This window comes from Cladophialophora immunda (assembly GCF_000835495.1).
Source record: "Cladophialophora immunda strain CBS 83496 unplaced genomic scaffold supercont1.3, whole genome shotgun sequence".
Classification (NCBI taxonomy): Eukaryota; Fungi; Ascomycota; class Eurotiomycetes; order Chaetothyriales; family Herpotrichiellaceae; genus Cladophialophora; species Cladophialophora immunda.
In genome coordinates, this window is record NW_015622543.1 from 3,603,150 (window position 1) to 3,625,936 (window position 22,787).

General features: G+C 54.8%; 9 protein-coding genes across 9 annotated transcripts; 3 read left to right on the forward strand and 6 right to left on the reverse strand.

The window, feature by feature from the left end:
• PV07_05667 (uncharacterized protein) lies at positions 1 to 1,207 on the reverse strand (the record flags this gene model as incomplete). The annotated part of the gene is made up of 3 exons (XM_016392578.1): positions 1 to 912; positions 996 to 1,063; positions 1,138 to 1,207. The coding sequence occupies 3 exons, from the start codon at positions 1,205 to 1,207 to the stop codon at positions 202 to 204; spliced, it is 849 nt and encodes a 282-aa protein (XP_016250097.1). The 3' UTR covers positions 1 to 201.
• Positions 1,208 to 1,293: 86 nt separating this feature from the next.
• PV07_05668 (guanine deaminase) lies at positions 1,294 to 3,620 on the reverse strand. The gene has a single exon (XM_016392579.1). It carries the CDS (start codon positions 3,564 to 3,566, stop codon positions 2,118 to 2,120), a length of 1,449 nt encoding a protein of 482 aa, XP_016250098.1. The 5' UTR covers positions 3,567 to 3,620; the 3' UTR covers positions 1,294 to 2,117.
• Positions 3,621 to 3,751: 131 nt separating this feature from the next.
• Positions 3,752 to 6,170, forward strand: PV07_05669 (uncharacterized protein). The gene has a single exon (XM_016392580.1). It carries the CDS (start codon positions 3,967 to 3,969, stop codon positions 5,884 to 5,886), a length of 1,920 nt encoding a protein of 639 aa, XP_016250099.1. The 5' UTR covers positions 3,752 to 3,966; the 3' UTR covers positions 5,887 to 6,170.
• Positions 5,077 to 7,182, reverse strand: PV07_05670 (uncharacterized protein). The gene has a single exon (XM_016392581.1). The coding sequence runs from the start codon at positions 7,071 to 7,073 to the stop codon at positions 6,108 to 6,110; it is 966 nt and encodes a 321-aa protein (XP_016250100.1). The 5' UTR covers positions 7,074 to 7,182; the 3' UTR covers positions 5,077 to 6,107.
• An 817-nt stretch (positions 7,183 to 7,999) lies between these two features.
• PV07_05671 (S-adenosylmethionine decarboxylase proenzyme) lies at positions 8,000 to 11,155 on the forward strand. Its single transcript, XM_016392582.1, has 3 exons — positions 8,000 to 8,403; positions 8,456 to 9,020; positions 9,071 to 11,155. The coding sequence occupies exons 2-3, from the start codon at positions 8,900 to 8,902 to the stop codon at positions 10,456 to 10,458; spliced, it is 1,509 nt and encodes a 502-aa protein (XP_016250101.1). The 5' UTR covers positions 8,000 to 8,403; positions 8,456 to 8,899; the 3' UTR covers positions 10,459 to 11,155.
• Positions 11,156 to 11,338: 183 nt separating this feature from the next.
• PV07_05672 (uncharacterized protein) lies at positions 11,339 to 13,447 on the reverse strand. Its single transcript, XM_016392583.1, has one exon. The coding sequence runs from the start codon at positions 13,184 to 13,186 to the stop codon at positions 11,384 to 11,386; it is 1,803 nt and encodes a 600-aa protein (XP_016250102.1). The 5' UTR covers positions 13,187 to 13,447; the 3' UTR covers positions 11,339 to 11,383.
• Positions 13,448 to 14,098: 651 nt separating this feature from the next.
• On the reverse strand, positions 14,099 to 18,052 carry PV07_05673 (uncharacterized protein). The gene is made up of 2 exons (XM_016392584.1): positions 15,234 to 18,052; positions 14,099 to 15,044 (listed from the first exon to the last, which is right to left on the reverse strand). Exon 1 carries the CDS (start codon positions 17,939 to 17,941, stop codon positions 15,431 to 15,433), a length of 2,511 nt encoding a protein of 836 aa, XP_016250103.1. The 5' UTR covers positions 17,942 to 18,052; the 3' UTR covers positions 14,099 to 15,044; positions 15,234 to 15,430.
• Positions 18,053 to 18,494: 442 nt separating this feature from the next.
• PV07_05674 (uncharacterized protein) lies at positions 18,495 to 19,947 on the reverse strand. Its single transcript, XM_016392585.1, has 4 exons — positions 19,509 to 19,947; positions 19,322 to 19,458; positions 18,978 to 19,269; positions 18,495 to 18,925 (listed from the first exon to the last, which is right to left on the reverse strand). The coding sequence occupies exons 1-4, from the start codon at positions 19,894 to 19,896 to the stop codon at positions 18,522 to 18,524; spliced, it is 1,221 nt and encodes a 406-aa protein (XP_016250104.1). The 5' UTR covers positions 19,897 to 19,947; the 3' UTR covers positions 18,495 to 18,521.
• Positions 19,948 to 20,438: 491 nt separating this feature from the next.
• On the forward strand, positions 20,439 to 22,693 carry PV07_05675 (uncharacterized protein). Its single transcript, XM_016392586.1, has 4 exons — positions 20,439 to 20,907; positions 20,960 to 21,023; positions 21,079 to 22,344; positions 22,418 to 22,693. The coding sequence occupies exons 1-4, from the start codon at positions 20,676 to 20,678 to the stop codon at positions 22,545 to 22,547; spliced, it is 1,692 nt and encodes a 563-aa protein (XP_016250105.1). The 5' UTR covers positions 20,439 to 20,675; the 3' UTR covers positions 22,548 to 22,693.
• The last annotated feature ends 94 nt before the right edge of the window (positions 22,694 to 22,787 follow it).

Consider the following 22,787-nt stretch of genomic DNA (forward strand, 5'->3'; position numbering starts at 1 on the left):
GCAATTCTGACTGGTAGTTCGATTGAACCTATACGTGACTGTCTGGCTCCTACAGCACGAGTATCTCCACATATACACCCATCAGGCTAGCCACATCTCCACCGGTCGCCCAGCAACATGTATCGAATGAAGTGTCCTACATCCTACTTGAACGGCAGACCCTCCCAACAGTATCAAACCGTCTCGACGCTGGCTCGAATATCAAGCAGGCGTACTGTCCGCAATCTCGCCGTTCTCGACCACCGTCTTCTTCCCCGCCTCGGCCTCCTTCTCCAGCTGGTCCTTGGGCAAGGCGATGCTCAGGGGCGGTAAGCTGGTGCTGACGTCCTCGCCGTACTTGGGGGCGCGCAGGTCGTCGGCCTTGACCATCTGCCCCGTGACCGGGTGGGGGTAGTGGAAGGGCACGACGCGGGTGTCGGGCCACAGCATCTTCTGGTCGAGTAGCTCGTCCGGGCCTAGAGGGTCGTCCGGGAACGTGACCGTGGGCCAGGGGATGTAGTTCTTCTTGGTGTGGCTCCAGCCGCGCTCGAAGTCGGCGTGCCAGAAGGGGAAGTAGCGGTAACGGAACGGCTTCCACACGCCGTCCTCCTTTATGTACTCGTTCTCGTACACCCCGCCCTCCCACCACTGCGCGTGCCCGCGCGGGTGCTCCTCCTGGATCGATTGGTGCGTGCCCGCCGACATGAGCGCCCGGATCCGCGCCCACGCCCGCGTCCCCGACGCGTCCACGTCCACAATGTCCTGCATCATCGGGTGGTCCAGCAGGAAGCCGTGCACGGGGCCGTTGCGCCCCTTGACGAAGTGCGTCTGGAACCGTCCGATGTACAGCCGCCGGATACCTTCCTTGCGCCGGTAGCGCGAGCCGAGGAACTCGACGTAGGCGTCGGGGTGGTTCGAGAACATGTCGACGACCTATACCAGAAAAACACACCACTTTAATCATTCTGTTCCTTTTTGTGTCTTTCCGCACAAACGCAACACGGGATTCGGCTGACCTCGTTGTAGAGACACTTGTCAATGTAATAACCATATTTGAAATGGACTTTTCGGATTTCCGCCTCGTCTACCGACGGTATAGATCGCGTTAGCCATCCTTCTTTCTTCTAACACCACAACCAAGCAACGTGTCATGCTTACCCTCGACTTTCTGGAGTTTGGCATGAAGTCTCTTGACTTCGGCCTTGAGCTCGGCGAGTTCCGCCTCCATCGTCTTATTGTTTCCTCCTTCTTTTCCTTGCCTGACACGGTGGGTGGTGTGGGAAACAGAATACAACTTGCAATGCTAGTGATATTTGAAGCCCTGGCAAACTTGAGACTCACCACACTCGAGCAGAGCCCCTCGTTACAATGTCCTTTTGTAGGAGACTCACCTTTTGTAGGATTTGCTGTGCTTTGGGACCAACAAGGGACTCCGCACTGTCGTCCTGAGACACATGGCCGTTCTCCAAAAAGAGCGAATGCCCCATGTCGTCCCCCTCGGGGTCCCGCGGTGCTAGTGATGATGGCAGCACGCAGGGACCTTGGAGTGGGTCGACAGTCTCGAGTTCGACAAAGTCTGCAGAATGCGTTTCGGGAAGACTGTCAACAATCAAGGGAGAGGCTCCTCGAGAGCAAGGAAATCGTAAACCCTGTGCCTTGGTCTGTGGTTGAGGACTTCATGCCTGCTGAGAAGGGACAAAGGTGGCTTCAAGGAGATTTGTTGTTCCTTCCTCGTCGTTACGACCAGTTTCCTCATCCAAGAAACCACAGTCAAGCTGGACCAGGCTACGTTCATGTCAACTGCCGAAGTCGTAACCAGGAACCACAAAGACCCCCTCTCTTCAGTTATGTTGGCCCTCACTTTGTAGATGTCCAAGGATTCTCCATCTTGGGTTCTCCCCGTCTCCCCGCAAACCCCGCGTGGGGTCCGTGTTTCCCGAAACGGAAGACGAGGCTGTAGCAACGAGGAGTTCGCACCAGGCTATCCAGCCATCCTCCGTGATCCGTTTCTCTATCGGGTATGTACCAGTCCTCTAACGTCTCTATTTCAAGCATCCCGAGAAGTTGTTCTCCATGAATTTCGAAGAGACAGCTCCCCTTCTGTGTCGCATCCACAGCTTCGTATCCCGCTTCACCCTTCACCGATCTCCCAAGGTATCTTTCTTTACCTTCCCGCCAACCCAGACTTTCCTCAGATTCCTGTCGTCCCCAGACATGACCCATTTCTCCCAGACGGACCTGATCCCGTCGGCGCTTTGGCTCTCGCCGTCCATCATGGTGTGCACCGCGTCAAAACGGCCGGACGCGTTGTGGTAAGGGTCACTCATGTCCACCAAAAGAGCGTCGAACTGTTTTCCCACCTCGAACGATCCGACTCGGTCCTCCATCCTCAGGACCTTGGCCCCGCCCAGCGTCGCCATGTAAAAGATCTCCTCCAGCTTCAGTCTCTCCTCCTTGCCCGCCGACAGCATTTCCCGCGCGTTGCCCACGATCAAAGCCAGGCGCATCGCGTCCATGATGCTGCAGGAGAAGCCGCCGCCGGAGTCAGTTCCTAGTCCGATCTTCGTGACCCCATCCGCCAGCAGTTTCCGGATCGGGGCGGCCATGAACCCGCCGCCGACGGTGGTGTTGGAGGCTGGGCAGTGGGCGATTCCACAGTTCCGTTGCTTGATTTTGGCCTGGTCGTCCTCGCTGAGCAGCGTGCAGTGTGCAAGCACTGAGCTGTGGTCGAACAGCCCATAGTGCGTGTACAAGTCGGCTTCGCAGCTGAAGTTCCTGTACTGTTTTAAGGTAGCGTCGATTTCTTGCTGCGCCTCGCAGAAGTGGGTTTGGTTTGGGATCCCTTGTCCCACGCCATAGGCGTGCTCGTGCTCCCGTGCCAGTTTGCCCAGCTCAGTCAGTGACTCCGGTGTACAGCTGATCGCAAACCGTGGCGTTAGGATCGGCCTGACAATGTCGCCTTTCCCGTCGACGGCCCGACAATGCTCGATGACTTCTCTCGTTCCGGCCACCACTTCCGCCGTGTCTTCTCTGTAATACTCGGGATTGGTCTCGGGGTTATCCATGCACGTCTTGCCCACGAACGCCCGTTGGCCCTTTTCGAGGCACACGTCCACGAGGATCTTGGTCGCCGGCGTGTGCAGACTGCCAAAGTAGCAAGCGGTGGTCACGCCCTGGCGGAGGCCCATGTCGACACATCTCGCGTAGACTTGCCTCGCGTAGTCGGTGTCGCGGAATTTGGCCTCGTGCGGGAAGGTGATCTGGTCCAGCCAGTCCAGGATATGGAGGCCTTGGCCGAGGCCGCGCATGGAGAACTGAGGCGCGTGGACATGGGTGTCGATGAAGGACGGGACGAGGAATTGGCTGGGAGATTGCAAGCGAACGACAGGGATGCGAGCATCGGGTCGGTCGATTAATGGCCCTATGCTGTCCTCCAAGCTTCGGCCATCTCTGGGTTGGAATTGTGGGGAGATGTGGCTTATCTTGCCTCTGTCGTCGACTATGACGAGCGTGTCGTCAAGGATTTCGATCTGTGACGGGGAGTGCGAGTGTATCAGGGTCCCGTAATATGCAAAGCTGCCATCCATGACTGTCAAAGGATAGGGAGTGTGTGACTTTAAGTCTCTATCTACTCCGTGCAAGTGCTTGTCTATGACAGACTCGGTTCACCTTCTCGTACGGCATCGGCTGGTTCCTCAAGCGCCCAAGCCTTGCGGGTCCTTGAGCTGCGCCACTTGGGCATCATCTGCATCTGCCTCTTCCCCCAGTCCAAGCCTTATTTAAAGGCAGCTGATGTCGAATAGAAGGTCTGACTCCTGTCCGGATGATTCAAGACAGGCGACTATGGACCCAGCACAGCCCCGGCATGCAAGGGAAGCAGTCCTCGAGTCCCTCCACCTTTACATATAAACCCCCAAAACGGTAACAGGAGCCGCTTATCGGACATCTGAGAAAGACAAGAACAACGACAATGCCCTTTCATTGAACATGAGCACCATCAGCAACGCCAGCTACATTTCCCTCCCTGCCCTCCCCCGCATCGTCACCGAGTGGTGTGCTCTGGTGCCGCTGGTCGTGCACCTTGCCAGCCCGCACGACGAGTTCCAGGTGATAGGCGATGCGTGTCTCCGGGGCAAAATCCGCCTGGATCTCATGCCCAAGCTCGGCCAGCTCAAGGGCGTCGCGAAACTGCTCTCGTTCGGGTCGGCCGTGCTCGACCAGACCAGCAGCGCAGGCGTCGCCGGGTCCATGACCGTGTGGGACGTGTCCTGGGGCAGCGTGTTCCAGTGCGCCAACGGGGCTGCGAGAGAGCTGCTCACGGCGCACGCCTTCCGCCGGAAGACCGACGTCGTCGAGGTCGAGACTACGGCGCCAGAAGCAGCCGGAGATGGGAGACAGCCGCAGACAAAGGTGGACGGAAGGGAGCCTGCGACCAAACCGTCCATCCCCAAGAACGTCGCCTTCAGCCGTCCGCAGGTGCTGCACCTTGTCGAGTTGCGCTTCGACAAGACTTCCTCCGGCAGCAAAGGCTCCACGACCCCCAGCCTTGTAGAGCGATTGTGCACCGTACTCGGCCACGTCCTCGCGACAGCCCCGATCTTACCGCTGGCCCTCTGCGGTGCCTACGGGACGTGTGCCCTGCTCCTGTTGTCTCGCGTCAACGCCCTGGTCTGCCAGCGCCTCCCCATCCACCGACCGCCAGGCTATCTCGGAAACACCGAGACGTACAATTCCGCCTGCATGCTGGTGGCACCCCACGACAATGCGTCGACGTGGCACCTCTACCGCGGCGACCGCGCCGTCGTCGACTGGCTGCTCAACAAGCCCATGCTGGCCATCAGGACGCCACGTGGCTGGCCGTGGGCCTTCTGGTACTTCCAGCTGACGCACTACCTCCAGCTGTTGGCCATGACCTACGTGGCTGCCCAGAAGGGCTGGGACGGCGTGTTCCTGCTCGTGTTGATGGTAATCTCGCGCCTGGCCGGGTCTGACGCGGCGGCGATGACGCCCTGGGCTGCTCGAGCCGGAGGAGCGGCCGCCATTTGGCTTCGACAGAACAACATCAATATCGAGGTGAACACGTTTCGCATGACTGGTCGGACGCAAATGATTGGAGCGATTGAATTGATTAACGGCATGGACCAGAGTGAAGGCTCATCGCCACAGTCATCGTCATCCTCATTGCTATCATCCTCGACATCCTCCTCTGCTTCCCTAATTGGAAACCATCAGGACACGGGCAGCCACGGGACCAGCGCATCGTCTTCGATAAGATCCCATACCTTGAGCTCTATGGGTTCAAAACTACGCGCAAATTGGATGGACAGCATCATCGCACAATCTCCACGCCGTGACATGTGGCTAGAACGCTTGAGCACTACTATGCTTGCCAAAATGCAGCAGCTGACCCAGCCGATCTTGACACCAGACGTGGCTACTCCCAGCATTATCAACGAAATCCTCGAACCTGCGAATATACCGACGCTCAATCCGAACCTTGTACAACAGCTGAGCAATCCTGTTCCTGAGACAGGAGATGCACAGCTGCCAAGTTCGAATAGCAACGAGCTCTCCGACACCATTGATCGACCCGGACCCGAGTCTGTGAACATTCCCCCAGGAACTGATGAGAGACAAGATCATCTCGTCAAACGGGCCCTTGATGCAGATGCACCATCATTGAATGTCCAACAGCCCTCGGGTCCCGAAGCCGGAGGATCTGCTGGTCCCGATTTTCGACTCTCCTCAACTGAGAGTCTCATGGACGTCAAATGGGTGGATCAGAATGCTCTTTGGGCATGGGAGACGGCTCGGTGCATCATCCAATCTTGCGCCGCAGCTCCGTCTATAGAGACAAATCCCTCGCAGAGTCCAGGCAATGCACGGATGACTGCCGTCCAAGCCTAGAACGCGAAGTCTTCAACTCCTTAGACACTGGGTTTGAGACCTTGAAGAGTTGCTATAATTCTGATGTCATTCCTCGTCCGTAACTCTGGTCAGCATCAATCATCATGAATCTGCTGGAAGGATAGTTGAGTCTTGGATGCCGAGTCATGCCGCTGGCCCTTATTTATCATCCAACGGCTTGTAGAAAGGAACCACCGACGATGAATAGAAACGGGCATTGTTTAAGGGACAGGCGAATTCTGTAATTTTTGGTCTATCCTCGTGGCGAAACCAGCAAAAAGAGGACTCAACCCACATTTCCTGTATCTCTCGACCAACTCCGCAGACTGCCCGGGATCGTGACCATTCGTTGCAGCAGCGTCCGAGGCGGAATTTGGCACATCTTTCACGCCTTCGACCAAGGCCCCAAAGCCAGTATCGATGGGGACCGAGCCCAGGAAGGGAACATTGGCCTCGCTGGCCATAATCTGCCCCCCGCCCTTGCTAAAAACATTGCTTATCTCGCCACAGCACGGGCACATGTAGCCTGCCATATTTTCGATGACTCCAAGCACTGGGACCTGCGTCTTTACACAGAAATTCAGCTCTTTGCGCACGTCGGCTGTCGCAATGGCTTGTGGAGTAGTGACCACCACTGCCCCGGAAAGTTTTGGTCTGGTGTCAATCTCGAGAGCTAGGCCATTGCCGTTGGAAGTTGACACGGGCTGCACATCGGCAGCAAGTTTATGTAGTTCCTCCACGATCGCAATGTGCTCGTCACTTGTGCCGGGTGGCGTATCGATGAGGAGGTAGTCGGTGTTTGGCGGCCACATAACATCTGAAACGAACTGTCTGATCATTGCGGTTTTTTTTGGCCCACGCCAGATGACAGCTGAAGAGCGGGAAGGAAGGAGGAATGCTAAGGATAACGCGTGGAGAGAGCCTCTTGTAGATTTGTCATTGTCTTCCACTTCTCTTGCGTCGTGTACCTTGACAGGTAGCCAGCCACCAGGAGCCTGCGTCACTTTTTTGTCCTCCAGATTGAGGAGGCGAGGTATACTGGGACCGGTAAGATCAATATCAAGGATTCCGACATTGCGACCCTGCTGTGTAAGGGAGAGGGCGAGTTGGAGAGTGACACTTGATTTTCCGACACCCCCTTTGCCGGAGAGGATGAGCACGACGTGCTTGACGTTCTCGAGACCCATTGCTAACTGCAAAAGATGTTGTTATCAAAGAGGCATGCTCGAGGTCGGGGTAGTGAGCGTCAGGGCGCTGAAATAAATCGCAGTTGACGCAGTTGGTGGATGCGCCATGCGACAAAGGATTGTTAAGCAGGGGCGGAGATTGCCGGACAGTGGCGTGGTCTTGCGGGTAACAATTTTCGGTTCAGCCTTGGTGGGCGCGATTGGGCGGTCGATCCAGCCTGGCGAGCTGCTGGCTTGGGAGGCTCGGGAGCCTAGCAGCCTTACCTGGGTAAGCCCTAGGCTACCGGGGCGCGAACATCGCGGGGGTGGCGTTAAGTGGTCCAGGCACCAGATAATGGGCATTGGAGGGGCTACAACGTTTTATTCTCCGCTCCTTCTTGGGAGAGGTGGAAGGATGCTCGGACAGAAGACTATCTCGTTCGCAGTGCCCTCGGTGACTTGCAGACCATCGTTTACCCCTCAAATGAAGCTGGACGAGTCTCCGCCTTTGGGCTTGAGTGTCTCGTAGTCAGCCAGAGTGCTCCAAAGCATGTGTAGTCGGTGGTTGAATGAGCACGTGCTTGCCCAGCAACCCAGTAGTTGTATAGTCGTTCATGCAAGCTGCCTCGATGCATGGGTGCACTTGGCTTCAGCAGAAGCTCCCGCACTCTCTTCCGCCACTCTCTGATCTATCCCAAGAGACTCACTTCGGTGGCACTGGGAGTCCCGGTGCTGCTGCCAACGACGAACCCAAGCCCCCCCTTCAGCAGCCCACTGGCCTCCCCTGTCGACCAGCCCAGCGCTAATCAAGATTTTTCACGGCGCCTGGAGCCTTTCGTCATCGGTGCCGAGGCGGCGGGGTGCCCGGGCTTCTCACTGGCCACTGGGCTCCGTCTCCGCGCCCGAAATTTCCAGCTGGCGGTGTCCACACCCTCATCACCGCCTGTCACACACAAAGCTGCCACTTCTTTTTCTGGTGCGACATCAACATTCAACACACAATTTTGCCTCTTGTGAATCCTCTGCCACACGCTCTGCCATTTCGACTCCCGCAAAACTCCCAACTCCAACCTCGTTGGACTCATTATTCTCGTCGGCTCGTGTAATTCCACGCAGTCTTGTCTATCGCAGACACCCCCTCCATTGAGCGGTCAGGGGAAATTTTCGCTGAGGCATTTTTCACAAGCCGCCCACAATTTTCACCACCACAACTGCAGCTCTGGCGACCTTCACCAGTTGAGTGATTCACTCGACGCTCAGGCTGTGACAGCCACCCTTCATCTCCAGCAAGTTCTATTAGCATCTCTATGAGCCGCAAGGATTTGCTTCGCTTCCTATCCAAGCCGGCAAAGTACACTTCTCCCTGCCCTCAGTGACCGACACAGTGCTAACTCGACAAGTAGGCCCAGATAACACCTGCTACTTGCGGTTTTAAACAACAGAAGTCTCACAGCGAGTATCCATCGAACAAAGCCTCTTGAGAGATAACAAACATCTCTCACACTTCTTGGACGGTCACCAAAGTTTGATCAGAAAGAGTCTACAAACACTGCCCACAATTCCGTTCGTGCAGGAAATCTTCTTCCTCCTCTCCTCCACCAGGCCTCCATAACGACCCCTCAGAAGGGATTTCAAACCACATCACACACTGCTGCTGGCAAAAGCCAGCCTCCAACTCTCCCACCGCATAGTGGGCCTTCTCTTCTCAGGCGGACACCGCATTGTTCGTCTGGGTGGCAGATAGTGCTTCACTGAATCGTCAGATCAGTGTTTCTTCACCTTCTTGCCCAGAACACTTCAAAGCTTCCAACAACCGAGAGGACTCTGTCCGCACCTTCGAAAAGGATATGGTACACATTGGGATCCCCAAGCATTATACAACTTCGCCGTCGAGTTTTAGTCACACCCCGTCGTTGACTATCAATCGCGAAGTTGCGCTAGATCTTGACTCTAGCAATGCATTCGAAGGTAAATTTTGTTTGGCCGCCGATCTTGGGTTAGATCTGACATCTTTCAAGGTCCCGAGAAACTCTTAGAAGTATGGTTCAGTCCGTCACCCGATGCCCTCCAGGGCTGTTCGGAGCCTACCGGACTCAAGGCCGTGCCGTCGGACGTCTGGAAAACAATGCTTGATTTGGTCAATTGCAAAGTCTTGTCCATCATCGAGTCTGAAGATGTTGATGCTTATCTCCTCTCTGAGTCGAGCATGTTTGTCTTCCCTCACAAACTCATTCTGAAGACTTGCGGGACAACCACCTTGCTGTGCGGGCTGCCACGTATCCTCGAAATCGCGGTGCTCTTTGGTGGCTTTCCACGTGCGACTGCTCCACCATCCAATGGCATCGCTATTGCGGCCCCTCCATACCGCGTTTTCTACAGTCGCAAGAACTACTTGTTCCCTGACCGGCAACGTGGCCCACACCGCAGCTGGCGCGATGAGGTGTACACTCTCGATAAACTCTTTGTTGGGGGCAGCGCCTACATGATCGGCAAGATGAACGGCGAGCACTGGTACTTGTACCTCACTGAACCATACACCATGTTGACGCCACCAGCAAGCCCACAGAGCATGGGTAGTCCAGGGACTGAGACCAAAGTTCTGGATTTACCGTCGTCGTTGGTGGTCGACCGTGGTTCGAAGGTGTGCGAAGGTGAAGACGAAACTCTCGAGATCCTCATGACTGATTTGGACGAGGAGAATGCTCGACAATTCTACCTCGACCATGCGAGTGCGGTCGCAGAAGATCAGTGGAGAGGATCTCAAAGAGGACGAGACGATCACATCGATGTATTCAGCAATGCATCATCAGATGACAGCGATATTTCCATCAAGGAAGAGGCCTTTCCTTCTGAACTCACCACTGAAGGGCATGCTCTTGGCACTGTGGTGTCCGAGGCGTGCGGTCTTTCCGATGTCTATCCGGCAGACAAGTATCCGGATGCTCGAGTCGATGCATACCTCTTTACCCCATGCGGATTCTCGGCCAACGGAGTCATCCCCGCCCCTAACGGGCAGAAAGGAACTCACTACTTCACTGTCCATGTGACTCCAGAACCAATCTGCTCTTATGCATCTTTCGAGACCAATGTCCCTTGCGGCCAAAAGGGTCGTGAAACCGCCGACATCATCCAGCATGTCGTCGACATTTTCAAGCCTGGGCGGTTCACTGTCACTCTTTTCGAAGCCACCGCCACCTACGAGGAAAGAGCCTATGCTGATCATGATGAGCTAGCTGAAATCAGGATGTTGCAGCGACAGGCTGCGCGTCGCAATACCAAGATGGATGCCATCCAGGGGTACCGCCGCGTCGATCGTATCGTTCACGACCTCGACGGCTATGACTTGGTGTTTCGGTATTATGAGCGCCACGACTGGAAAGGCGGAGCTCCGCGAATTGGGGAGTAATATCGGGATGGCATTGTGCACGACGATCACGCAGGTGTACACTGGTTGTTGTCATCAGAAGCGAGGAGCTGCTAGGGGGAGGTTGAGGTGTCCAAAAGTACCTTCTCAGGAACTTTCCGATGGCTATGATGGTTTTGATGATTTCTTGCATTACTTCCACTCCTTTGAACCCAGCCATAGCTGACGATAGAGCCCGTTGAATAACGGCATTTTGTCCAAGTCTTCCGCATTCGGTCTCTCCGATCGCCCTGCGTTCCCGTGCCAGCCCATGACTTCTTGACCTTCAAATGTGTAGGAGGGACAAGGCTGAGGCTCGGGAGTGGGCAGCCTCGGCAGAATAAGGATGGATCTCGATCTCTCCCTCCATGTTTCGTGAATTGAAAGGCCTATTTTGTCCATTGGATTCCAGCCTCTCTGCGTCTTTGCAACTAGGATATCACGAATACCTGATTTTGCTCCAGTCTGTGGCCCGAGACCTATTTAGGGTGCTTGGAAGGTTGTCCTACTGTCATATGCAATTCGACTCTACTAAGGCTGTGCAACATAGACCCTATATGACCAATTGGAGGCTATGCTCGTGGCTCTCTTTCGATGCTTCGAGGGTTTGAGGCAAGGTTCGAAGAAACAAGAATCGGGCGGAATGGGTCTTTGTCAAATCCGTTCTAACTTCCTCTCTCTGATACCATGAGGGCCGGAGCCCCTGTGATGGCCATTGGGTTTTTCTCTATTTGTGGAGCCCTGGACGGCGCGAGACCAAAGGTATCTCTGCAAGCCCCTCGGAGATCGACACATCCAGGTCGTGGATCTGTTAGAGATCAAATTGAGGGAGATTTGTTGGGGATTGTGCGGAAATAGACAAGCGATGTATTCCTATATACACCAAAAGAAGGATGCTGCAAATACGTCTCCTTTGACAAGAACGCCTCTACACCACACCCACAGCGGTGGCTCTTGGCTTGATAGAATCTATCCGCACGAGAGGGTGATCAACCTTCTTGACCTCGGACTTCACCATTGCCTTCGAGACTCGGGCCTTCTCCACGGGTACATCCACCACCTCGTAGTTAACGGTCGTCGTCGTGGCTCTCCAGGTATCCCCCACGGGCACATCGTGCATCTCCAGGGACAGAATGTACTGCGCCCGGGTGGCCCGATCTTGGATGGTGACCGAGTTTCTCTTGTCAAGACCCCTCAAGACTCCGTAGGAGTCTGAAAAATGGGCAAATAGCACGTCCTTGATGGCATTCTGTCGACACCCTTTGGAAAGAGCTTCGTCGTCCCCATGAGCCAGTGCAACCAGAGCCGACGACACCTCGTCGGTTGTACCAGACTCCTGGAAAATGGCCGCCCACGAGTCGAGCCTCCAGCTTCGGATGAAAGACTTGTGAACACCACACAGGAGCACGAGACGCTCTCGCAGTCGAGGGGCCGGAGGGAGTGTCTCGAAAATGAAAGGCACGATGCCGACAAAGTTGGCGGACTCGAACCCGAAGAATCGCGTGGTTTCGGGCTCCCAACGCTGCAGAGGCAGCACGTCGCAGAGGTTCATCTGGCTCCGGAGAGGCTGTGCAAACTGCATCGTCACGCTGGATATGCGGTAGTTCGCCTCGGTCAGCTGTTGGCCGTGGACGCTTTTGCGGACATGGACTGTTCGTCTGCTGCCCTGCCACCACAGCGCCCGCGATTTCTCGGCGGTGATGTGTTTCGGCAGGACCCGGACGAACGTCTCTCCCACCTTTTTGAGTTGGACGTACAGCCATTCAGGGTGGGAAGAGGCACCGCTGCGACAACATCCCAGGTCCAGAATGCAGCAATCGACTTGCCCGGGGAGGAAGATCCCCTCAGCACGCAGTCCATTGCTGGTAACCGAGACCTCGTTCCCGAGACTCTGTCTCTCATGTGGTGCTTTCACGTCGCAGCAGTCCGAGAACTCCGAGGGAGATTCCGCGAAGATGCCGCGATACAGCGACTTTCCCGAGGTGTTTTGCCACGCGAACAGACTCAGGTCGTTGTGTTCCCTGAGGATCTCTTCCTGGAGCCGGAGAAACGCCCTGTCCCCTTCCCCATAGAGCAGCGGCATGTTGACGTTGAAAATACCCAGGAGGCAGTATGCAATGTCCTCGACCCGGCTGGTTTCCCTCGGCGCCGCCCAAGACATTTTCCTGCCGACCGGGACAAAGTCCAGATTTTGGCCGTTGACGAGGACGTCCGAGTCGATCCGAGTGATTCTCGCCAGCAGCTCTTGAAATGTGGCCTTGGTGCCGGCCTCAACCCACCACTTGTCGTAGAAGCGGACCTTTTGCGGGGCAATCAGCTCCTGAAGCGTCCAACCTCTGGTGAACCAACGGCAGGCTTGAAGCTGACCCAGGTCCGAAGCATTTTCTAGGTCTGACAGATAGGCGTAGCAGATCTGGGAGTCCCGGTACCATTTGAACATGGAGTTGATGGCTTCCGACAGCTCTGCGCTGCTTCTCTTGTCGATGCAACAGGTGTCGATCCAGGCATATTTCATCCCGTCTGCCTTTGCTATGCGGCACGTCATTTCGATCTTTGCGTACCCCGATTTTGTCTTGAGCTTGTCCGCCTCGGGGCCTCCGGATTCGATGCATTTCCATTCTTGAAAGTTGATCTCTTCTTTCCCCCAGGTATGCGAGAGGATGGCGTAGGATCCTGGGGCAGGATAGACGATGGATTCGAGTGCCAGAGTCTCCGTATCGATCAGCAGCATCTCCGTTTCTTGTGCAGAGTATAGCCGAGCAGGGTGAAAACAAGGGGACGAATGGAATCCACAAAGATATTCTGTGCTGTGAACCACTATCTGGGATTCCCGAGGTCTCGCTATTGAAGGGACTTTGACTTGTACAGATTGTGCTCTTTCGAAAAGTGTAACGACACAACGACGATGACTTGTTCACAAAAAAGAGTCTGTATGCGCAGGACTGTGCCGGAGCAGAGATGCAAGCATGAAAGGAAGAGACAAAGAACCACCGCCCAAAGGAAAAATACTCACACTAGTGAAGTTGGCAATGCGTTGTCACCACAGCCTCGCGAGGCTGAGTAAGAACGACGCCGAGTTGTTGCCGCCACATCCTCATATCGGACCAATCAGACACAATATTGGTGTTGGCGAGACGTGGCGTAAAGTGAATTGTTCGCTTTCTTTCCCAAAGGCCTCGGAGACGGACCACCGACCTTTATCGATGCTTTCACCTCGATTCGTGTGAATGCCATGTGATTCATGCTAGGCTCTCACCATCAATATGACGCAGCCATCCCTTCGCCCGATACCGGCCTTGTGGTGCTGATAGATCTTGGATGGCCCTCGTACAGCAAAGAGAAATGGTTAGCAGCCTCTCCCGTGGAATTTGCAGTGATGGGAGAGCTCTGACCCATAAAATGAGCATCGAATACGAAGCCGTAACAAGTTCATGTCCGGTTAGCGATGGCGTTCAATCCAAGACCTTCACCAGAAGTCAATGGGGAACTCAACACCAACCCCTGGAAGTTGAGGGAGGCAAGTTTCAAAGCCGAAAGAAGGAAAGCGGCACAGTCTGCCATAGAATAGACGCCATCTCAGAACATAGCTAGTCACTCTGTAACGACAAGGTACCCGCCAGATCAGATATAGCTAATATGGTTAATAAAGATAAGGAGGTCTCTATACACAAGGACAGAATAAAAGCCTTTGTTTAATGGTTGTTACCTTTTGAGTCAACGGCCTATACTGCGCAAGGCCGCATACTGGAGGCCGAAACGGCCTCGTCCGATGTCTCACTCACTAGCCACAGCCATGGCGCTCAAGGCAAAGCTGGGGCTACCACAGCACCTCTGCTCGACCCTCAAGAGAATCGAATGCTAGGTGCCATCCAGGCATCTTCGTAGACAAGCCAGCCAACAAGGCGGACGGATGGGCGGCAGGGAAGGACGGCATCGCCGCTGTAAACAATTTTTGGACCGAGTAGTGGCTGTGTTATTGCGGGAGGCTGTCCTCCCGGAAGCAACAATAATCATCCAGGTTGCTGCTGATAGGGAGATTCGACGTGAAATCGCAGGGAGTGGTCGAGGTAGGGCTGGCTGTTCAAATTTCAGAGCCTGGTTCGGCAACCCGCATCCTTGTCCCAGGCATAAAACAGTCTCCGCGATATTTCCATTCTGATCCCGGGGCTCCGAGGGCACTTCATTTCCTCGCCGAGCCTGGTCACATTGATGGGAATGTCTTTGATCAACCCGGCCGTGTGGTCCATTCCCCTTCGTCGCCTCACTTGGTTTGTGCCGAGTCCGCCTCTAAGCGCTTTCGTTCCCCAGATTTCCTCACCAAGACGCAAGCTTCTTTTCTGCTTCCCCGCGTGGAGAGCACCCCAGGATCTGCATTTCTCTCGTGTACATGCGGATCCGCATACCATCCCCAAGGACAATGTGCGGATAACGTGTCCTGTAAGCCCAGCCCCCCGGCCGCAGGAAGAGCAGGGTTTGTTTCATATTCTCCGGGCTAAAGAGAATGAGGGATAGTTAATGCAAGGACCTTAAGAAAAGAGTCGTCGATCGCATCCTTTGAGCCGAAGCTTTCTGTCCCTGGCGTGGCCTAGCTGTAATGAGGTTTGTCAGACACCGTGCGGTTAAGATTGCGCGGGGATAGGGGGGTCTCCATAAAGTGTATCCGTAGCCGCACCGGACACTCTTGTGCGATCCATGTTCTGACAAATGCGGACAGATGGCTCGCCCTCGTGGCGCTGAGCCGAATCGCGGAAAAGAGAAAGGGGGGTTGAAAGGCTCACCAGAAGTGCTGACCGTTCAATCGGTCTACCTCGTACAGGCTGGTCCTCGTTGCTCGCTAGGATCGGGGAACGCTGTCTTCCGACGGCATCCACGGCAAACGACGAACAATATGAGAGGAGGCCAGGGGTTTAGACCGAGAGGCCAACCGGATAAATCAAGCATTGGTGCTTTTTCTGTGTTACCTCTGTAATTAGTTTTATGCCATACCCTGGTTCACAGCCTCTTGCAGTATTTTGGCTGCACTTAATGCCATGTCACTCTTTCGCCCTAGCAGCCACAACGCGTCGATACAATCATTCAGACGACTCCTTGCTTCCGACAGGTGGTTGGTGTCCATGAAAAGACCAGGCTCGCGCCTGGACAGGACCAATTTGACGAGAACTTCACCGGCGTGCGCGAACGACCGCACTAAAACTACCGTCCACGGCTCCGTGAGCAGTGCTGCCTTATTAACCGCATAGTGAAAATCTGGCGATTGCGAAAAGGATAAATCTTCGTTGCCGAAGCGTGAACATCGGCCGAGGTCCGACACTGCGTAAACGGAGCGGAACCGTAGGGCTACAGAGAACTCCGTCGTCTGTCTAGCGGTCCGATTCGCCGGCAGGGTCATGTTCGAATCGTCTAGCTTCTCGATCAGATCCGACAGGATGAGGATGGCCAGGTGCCAATGGCTAGCGAGGAGGATGTACCAGGATTGAATGCGAGCAGGGAGGCTCTCGTGGTTTGCCACACAGTCGGTAATGAAGCGGCCGTAGGTGTTATTCCAATGGTTATAGACCTCTAACGTGGATGCGATGGCATTCTCGATTGCTTCGGCTGGGGCACGCTGATAATAGAGATCCTGAAGATGCCCTACTCTGCGGAAAACGAGGACCTTGACGGGAGCGGCATCGGCGAGGCATGCTGCAGCATCGACATAGGAGCAAGGCCAGCGAGTCGTTTGCTTGCGAACGTCTCCAATCCGGGACTGCTGACGAAGGAAGTAGTTGCCCCATATTTGCGACTCCCGGGCTAACTGAGAACTGTTCATATTGGAGAAACCAGAATAACCATCCAGATCACAGGCAAATCCGTTGACGGATGATGACAGCCTCGGAGCCGGCGGCTGATCATCATCGATGATACTGGTTTCGCCGTCGCTTAGAGCGAAAGTCCGTCGGTTCATGGCTGCGGATATTGTGTCAAACATGATGGCGAGCCAGAACATAAGTCCAAACGTTTGTTTGTCCTGCTCACCCAGAGTGAGGGACGTTTGTAACGCAAGGTGGTTACCATTCTGAGAGCGTTCGGCATCTTTGAGTCTTCGTTGATGATCGTGCAATTTGCGGACAGCGACGTCCAGAAAGATAGGCCCGCCGTCATGGTCGAGGATCCTGCGTAGCGACGCGAGATCATTCTGCCGACGTGAATTTGGGCTAGGGAGGACTTCCGCCGAATCCATGGGACGTTGCGTCAAAGAAAATATGATCGCAGCAAATATGACCTTGAAAGACGGGTTTCCCACAGCCTGACTAAGAGCCGCGTTGGCTTTATGCCAAAGTGCTTTTTGCATATTGCGCCCAAAGATTCCATGTTCAGGTAGCTGCGTGGATAGGTTGTCATGCTTTCCGTAAGCGGACTGAGCCCATTGCACGGCGAAAGCCATAACCACAAGGCTGAGGACGTTTGAAGCCTGTTTTTGATCACCCTGGGATAAGAGACCACTCCTTGAATAGGCGTCGTCTAATGCGCGCACTCGTGTCACGATTCTGTTGGACCATTTGGAGCTCCAGGCATCTCTTTCGTCCACAAATGGGCTAGACGCGTAGGGGCAATTCCTCTCAATCAGCCAACAGCTCAAAGCACCTTCTAGGGAGTCGTGATAGATTTTAAGCAGGCCTTTTTTGATATAAAGCCGACTATGATCTTCCGCAAGAAAATGCGAGGCAAAGGGCGAAGCAGTCTTGTTTATTAGGCCATTTCCGTAGAAGGGAGGCGAGAATCGACGTTCCTGGACGGTGGATTCCTGATCCTGACTATCAACCACCGACTGAGGATTTGACATGGGCTGCCCCCAAGAGCTCGCACCATCGGAGAGGTAACTCGTAGAGGATTGGCCATCAATAGCAACCTCCGGGTCGAGCATCGGCTGAGCCATATAGTAATTGGTCGAATAGGACTCGGGATAGTCGACAGGCGTGAAGTCGTAGAAGGGCTGATTCAGCTGTGGGTTCATATGAGAGGCGCTATCGTCGTGTTGTGATCCGTTGAAGTTCTCGAACATTGTGCTCGTGGACAAGCATGCGGTCGAAGCGTCCGGAAATGTTTCTCTGGATATTGACCTGTTGAGAGAGTCGCTGAGCATGGAGTCAATATCCTCCTGCGGAAGACTCGAGGCGCCGTCCACCCATGCCTCCTGCGTGGCTGTGTCGTCTGCGATGTGCGATACTCCCTTTGAACCTCGCCTGCGCTTGGAGGTGGTCGACTGACGCCTTTGATGCGACTTGATCCACTCGATTGTGCAGGCCTTTTTCCACTTCTTACAGTTTGTGCAGGGAGAGGAGGCGAAAATGTTCGTCGCCTCGTGTTCATCGCTCGAGGGGAAACCGAGACCGCTGATTGCTGGCACCTCGTGGACAGCGACTTCGACATCGCATCGACGTTTGCCCGCTCGACACTGGTCGCAGCTCTTGTTCTGGCGACGGCGTAGGGCGACAGTCTGTGCCATGGCTCGTTTGGGGGGGATTGCGTGAAGCGGCGGGTCAGTTCAGGGCTACTGCGGCATTGATCTGGACGACGATGTGTTCGGAATGTTGGCAACAAGGTGAAGTGATGTCTCTTGAGATGCCAGTGCGCGCGAAAGAAGGTGGAGTCCCAATCCAGCCCCCGCGATTATCCTTCTTCATGGGCCTTCTGGCTCTTTTGCGGGGTAACCAACTCAGCTCGCATTGCTTCGCTTCGACCGGCTCATCCAGGCTGTGTCACCGCCAATCCGTTCTGACAGCGCCACGGTTTGCCCTAAGCATCAAAATATGCAGTCTCCAAGGGGGCACAAGACGGCCAGGACGGCTCATCCCAGCTGACGCAGCGGTCTACGGCGCACGCAGCACGGCACCACGGGTTACATCGTACAGGCACGCATGCACCCATCCCCTTTTGCAGGCCCCTCGCCGCCTTTGCCAGCACTGACAGCAAAGCGTGCTACTGTATCTAGCTTACCGAGCGGTCCCGTCCTACGGAGTTGGTCGTTCCAGGGTTCAAAATGGCAAATTGGAATTGTATAACGGGCAACTTGGTCCCCTGAGTACCTAACTTAGGCCACCGTACACTCCTGATTCGAGGGCAACCCAGAGACCGAGCACCTGGGGGTCTGCAAAAGGAAGGATTTGAGAACAAATCATCCCGGCTACTCCCTTGGCGCGATCGCACCACCAGTAAAGGTTGGGCAGGCCCGCCCAATGGCCTGTGCCCGTCGACCTGCCGGTTGGCCCATCGCTCAGCATAAAGGTCAACCCCCAGCCCTGCTGCTTGCCTGGATACAAGTCTGGTATGGCATTGGTCAGGTCCGGCTTGGCTGGAGGGATTCCCTGGCGTGAAAAGTCCGGGAACTCGGGAATCTGGTTTTGGAACATCAAATCCACCGTCTCCTTTTTCAGAATTTGTGCGCCGGTAATCGGCGATGTGCCGTCATTCAGCAAGGTGGCCAGGATTTCTGGTCTTCCGATCAGCTCTAATGCCTGCGTTTTGGGCTAAAGGTGGCTTACGGCAATACTCTCGCGGCCGCGCAAAGGCGCCAGCCCCTCCACTGTTGACGCATGTCGCAATGTCTTGCTGACTCTCCACGACCAATGGCCGGTGGAGGAGATGATCTCGTGGTTGAAGCTGACCATCTGGTGTGCGCGCATTCATGTACGCCAGCTTTGCCTTCATCTCAGCGTTGGGAAACATGGAGATATTCCTGATGCCTAAGGGTTGGAAGATGTTGCGCTGGAAGTAGTCGTTCAACGACATATTGGTGGTACGTTCGACGCAAATGCCAGCCCAGTCTATATTGACCTAATGCCAGGGTTTAGCCAAAATTCGGGTTCGATGCGCGAGCAGAGCCTACACCATATTGCCAACCCTCACCAGGCTGATGGACCAGTGGCTGAATCAAGTCTTTGATATGCCCTGAGAACTCATCGTACCCAATGGGTTTGCTGTAATCACGAAGACCGTCGTGAAAGAACGTATAGCCGAAGCCCGCTGGATTCGCGTCAGCTCAATGCTCATTCCAGGAAGGAGTGATTTCTGACCGGTATGCGACAACAGCATCCTGAGAGTGATTCCTCTCTTTGCTGGTACGAGCTTGCCATCAGGCTGCAAGACGCCTAAGTTCTTGATCTCGGGACACAGCTGTGCGACTTGGTTCGCATCGTCCAGTGACAGCTTGCCTTGCTCCACTAACTGCATACATGCAACACCGGTAATCATCTTGGTACAAGATGCTATCCAGAAAATGCTATCAAGGGTCATCGGCTCAGAAGAGCCAAAGCCTCTCTTGCCGGCAGCATGGGCGTAGAGCTCCTTACCATCCTTTCCAATGGCTATGCCGACCAACCCTGGAATACCTTTGTCACCATCGACGCAGGCAGCGTTGAGGGTGGACGTTATATTGTTGACAGCCTCAGTAGAAAGACCCATATTAACAGATATAGAGCAAAGGACGAAATACTGTTCGATTCAGCCTTACCAATATGCGAAGGAACACGGCCAGCAGCAAGAGGGCTTGTGAGTAGCTATGCGGGTTTCGCCTGGCTGTTGTCTAAATATCAAGTGAGTCTCCGGTGTGCCTTCCCCTCCTCTCTCTCCTCTCTTCACCTTTTCATCCTGCCCCTCAGACGAGCTGTTCTCCATCCATTTGGGAAGAACGATGCGGGTCCGAGAGTCACTCGCGAGGTGATCCCTCCTTTGACCCTGAAGGGCGTCGCGAGAGCTCCGCAATGATGTGCGGAAACGCATTTTGGGGACTTGCCCTTCTTCTGGAAGATCTCTCTGGCAATCATGATCCCCTCATCCAACCATAGTTGTTCCGTATCCCTCAACGCGACTGACGACAGGCATATCCGCTCCAAAGGACACATCATACTTGCGGAAGGCGTGGCATCCCCCCGCAATGCCAATTTCCTGTATAGAGACTAGGGCTGGGGTCTTACCTCTTTTGCGGAGCCGCAGCGGAGGCCCTTGTCAGATGCCTGGAGCAGATCTGTATGGGGTCTCTATGCGGGCACCAAACAGATCAAAGAATGGTCATTCGCTATATCCGGTCAGTCAGGATGCAAATGCTCTGTATATAAGACCGAAGAAGAAGGAAAGAGCTGGACCACAAGAAGTCACCTCTCGCACAAGTCTAAACCAAGCTTCCTCCTCATCTTACGTGGCTCAACCAGCCTTGCTACCGCTTGACATACAATATCACAACCATGGGTGACCCAGGAATGACCAACCCCAAGCTGAAGACTCAGCTCTGGGAGTACGGCCGTCGCAGGAGAACAGATGGCCCCTATGCGGATAACTTGGAGGTCGATGCCCTCGTCGTCGGTGGCGGCTTCGGTGGGGTGTTCTGCTTCTGGTCCCTTCGCAAGGAAGGGTTGAAGACTGTTATCTACGAGGCTGGCACCGACCTCGGCGGCACTTGGCGATGGAACTGCTACCGTATGTTCATTCTTTGGTTTGTTGTTGCTTGACCGAGCTAAGCCTTGACCAGCCGGGGCAATGGTCGACTCCGAGGTCCCGGAATACCAGTTGTCAATCCCGGAAACGTGGAAAACGTATGTTAAGAAGCTCCAAACGTCCTTGTCCATGTCGGTGGCTCATCGATTCTAGGTACAACTGGCCATCTAACTATCCAACTTATAAGGAACTTCGTGATTACTTTGATCACTGCGACAAGGTTCTCGACATCAAGAGCCAGACGGCCTTCGAAAGTGTTGTCGTCGAAGCCAAATTCAACACAGATGAAGGACGCTGGTATGTCAAGACGGCGGACGGCCGGACAGCCAAGGCAAAATACCTCGTCGTCGCGGCTGGCTTTGCTGCTAAGCGATACGTCCCTGACTGGCCTGGTATCGAAAAGTTCAAGGGCACTGTTCATCACTCGTCCTTCTGGCCCGATGAAGAGATTCCCGTTCAGGGCAAGAAGTGTGCTATCATCGGCACCGGTGCCTCGGGTGTCCAAATCACTCAAGCATGGGGCCCGAAAGCAGGTGAGCTTAAGGTCTTCCAACGAACACCCAACTTGACGGTGCCTATGCGCCTTCGCGCCCTCACGGCGGAAGAGCAGTGGGCCGGCAAGAAGTGGTATCCGGAGCTCTTTGACCTTCGTGAACGATGCTTTGGCGGTTTCTTGTATGACTTCTCCGAGAAAGGGTTGTTCGAAGATACTCCCGAAGAGCGTGAAAGATTCTTCGAGAAGCTGTGGTCTGACGGCGGCTTCCGCTACTGGCTTGGAAACTACAAGGACTACCTCTTTGACCCCAAGGCCAACCGCGCGGTCTATGACTTCTGGGCCAAGAAACAACGCGCTCGACTGAACGATGCAAAGAAACGGGATATTCTCACCCCCGTCGAGCCACCGCACCCATGGGGTGTCAAGCGCCCATGCCTGGAGTACTCCTACCTCGAGCAATTCAACCGCCCCAACGTCGACGTCGTCAATATCAAGAACAACCCCATCGTCGCCTTTGATGAGAAAGGCATCGTCCTCCAGGACGGCACCCACCACGACTTCGACATCATCTGCATTGCCACCGGTTTCGATATCACCACCGGCGGCATGACAGCCATGGGCCTGCACAACATCAACGGCCAGACCCTCGACAAGGAGTGGAAGAAGGCGGCCGTGACGTACCTCGGCACCACCGTGCCGGGCTATCCCAACATGTTCCATCTCTACGGCCCCCACGGCCCCACGCTGTTGTCCAACGGCCCGACATCGGTCGAGATCCAGGGCCGGTGGATCACGGACGCCATCACCCAGATGGAGCGCCAGGGAATCAAGTACATCAACCCGACCGACGTGGCCAGCATGCAGTGGAAGCAGAAGATCAACGAGTTGAGCGACAAGTCCCTGTTCCCAACCACCAAGAGCACGTAAGTCCATCCATCCCCCATCTTCCAACTCTTTCCTTTTTCACAAAAAAGATACTGACTCTTCATCTTCCAGGTACATGGGTGGCAGCATGCCAGGCAAGGCATTCGAGCAGGTGAACTACGCGGGTGGCATGTACAACTACCATCACGACATCAGAAAGGTCCTGCCCAACTTTGAGGGATTCCAAGTCGTGAAGAGATGAACGCCGGAGCCCTGTTGGGACGTGTAACGGCAGGACCGTAAATTGGGACGCCGAGCAAAAGCGATAGCTATTGGCCTCGCCTTCTCACGAGGATTTAAATAAGGAAAGAGAAGTGAAATATGCACGAATCCCATTTTGACACATGGTTTGTCTCGATGTACTTCCTTCTTCCGAGTGGCTTCTTGCACAGTGGTTGTGGTGAGTCCATGAAGCGTCGCTGGAGCGAGGACACTACGAGCC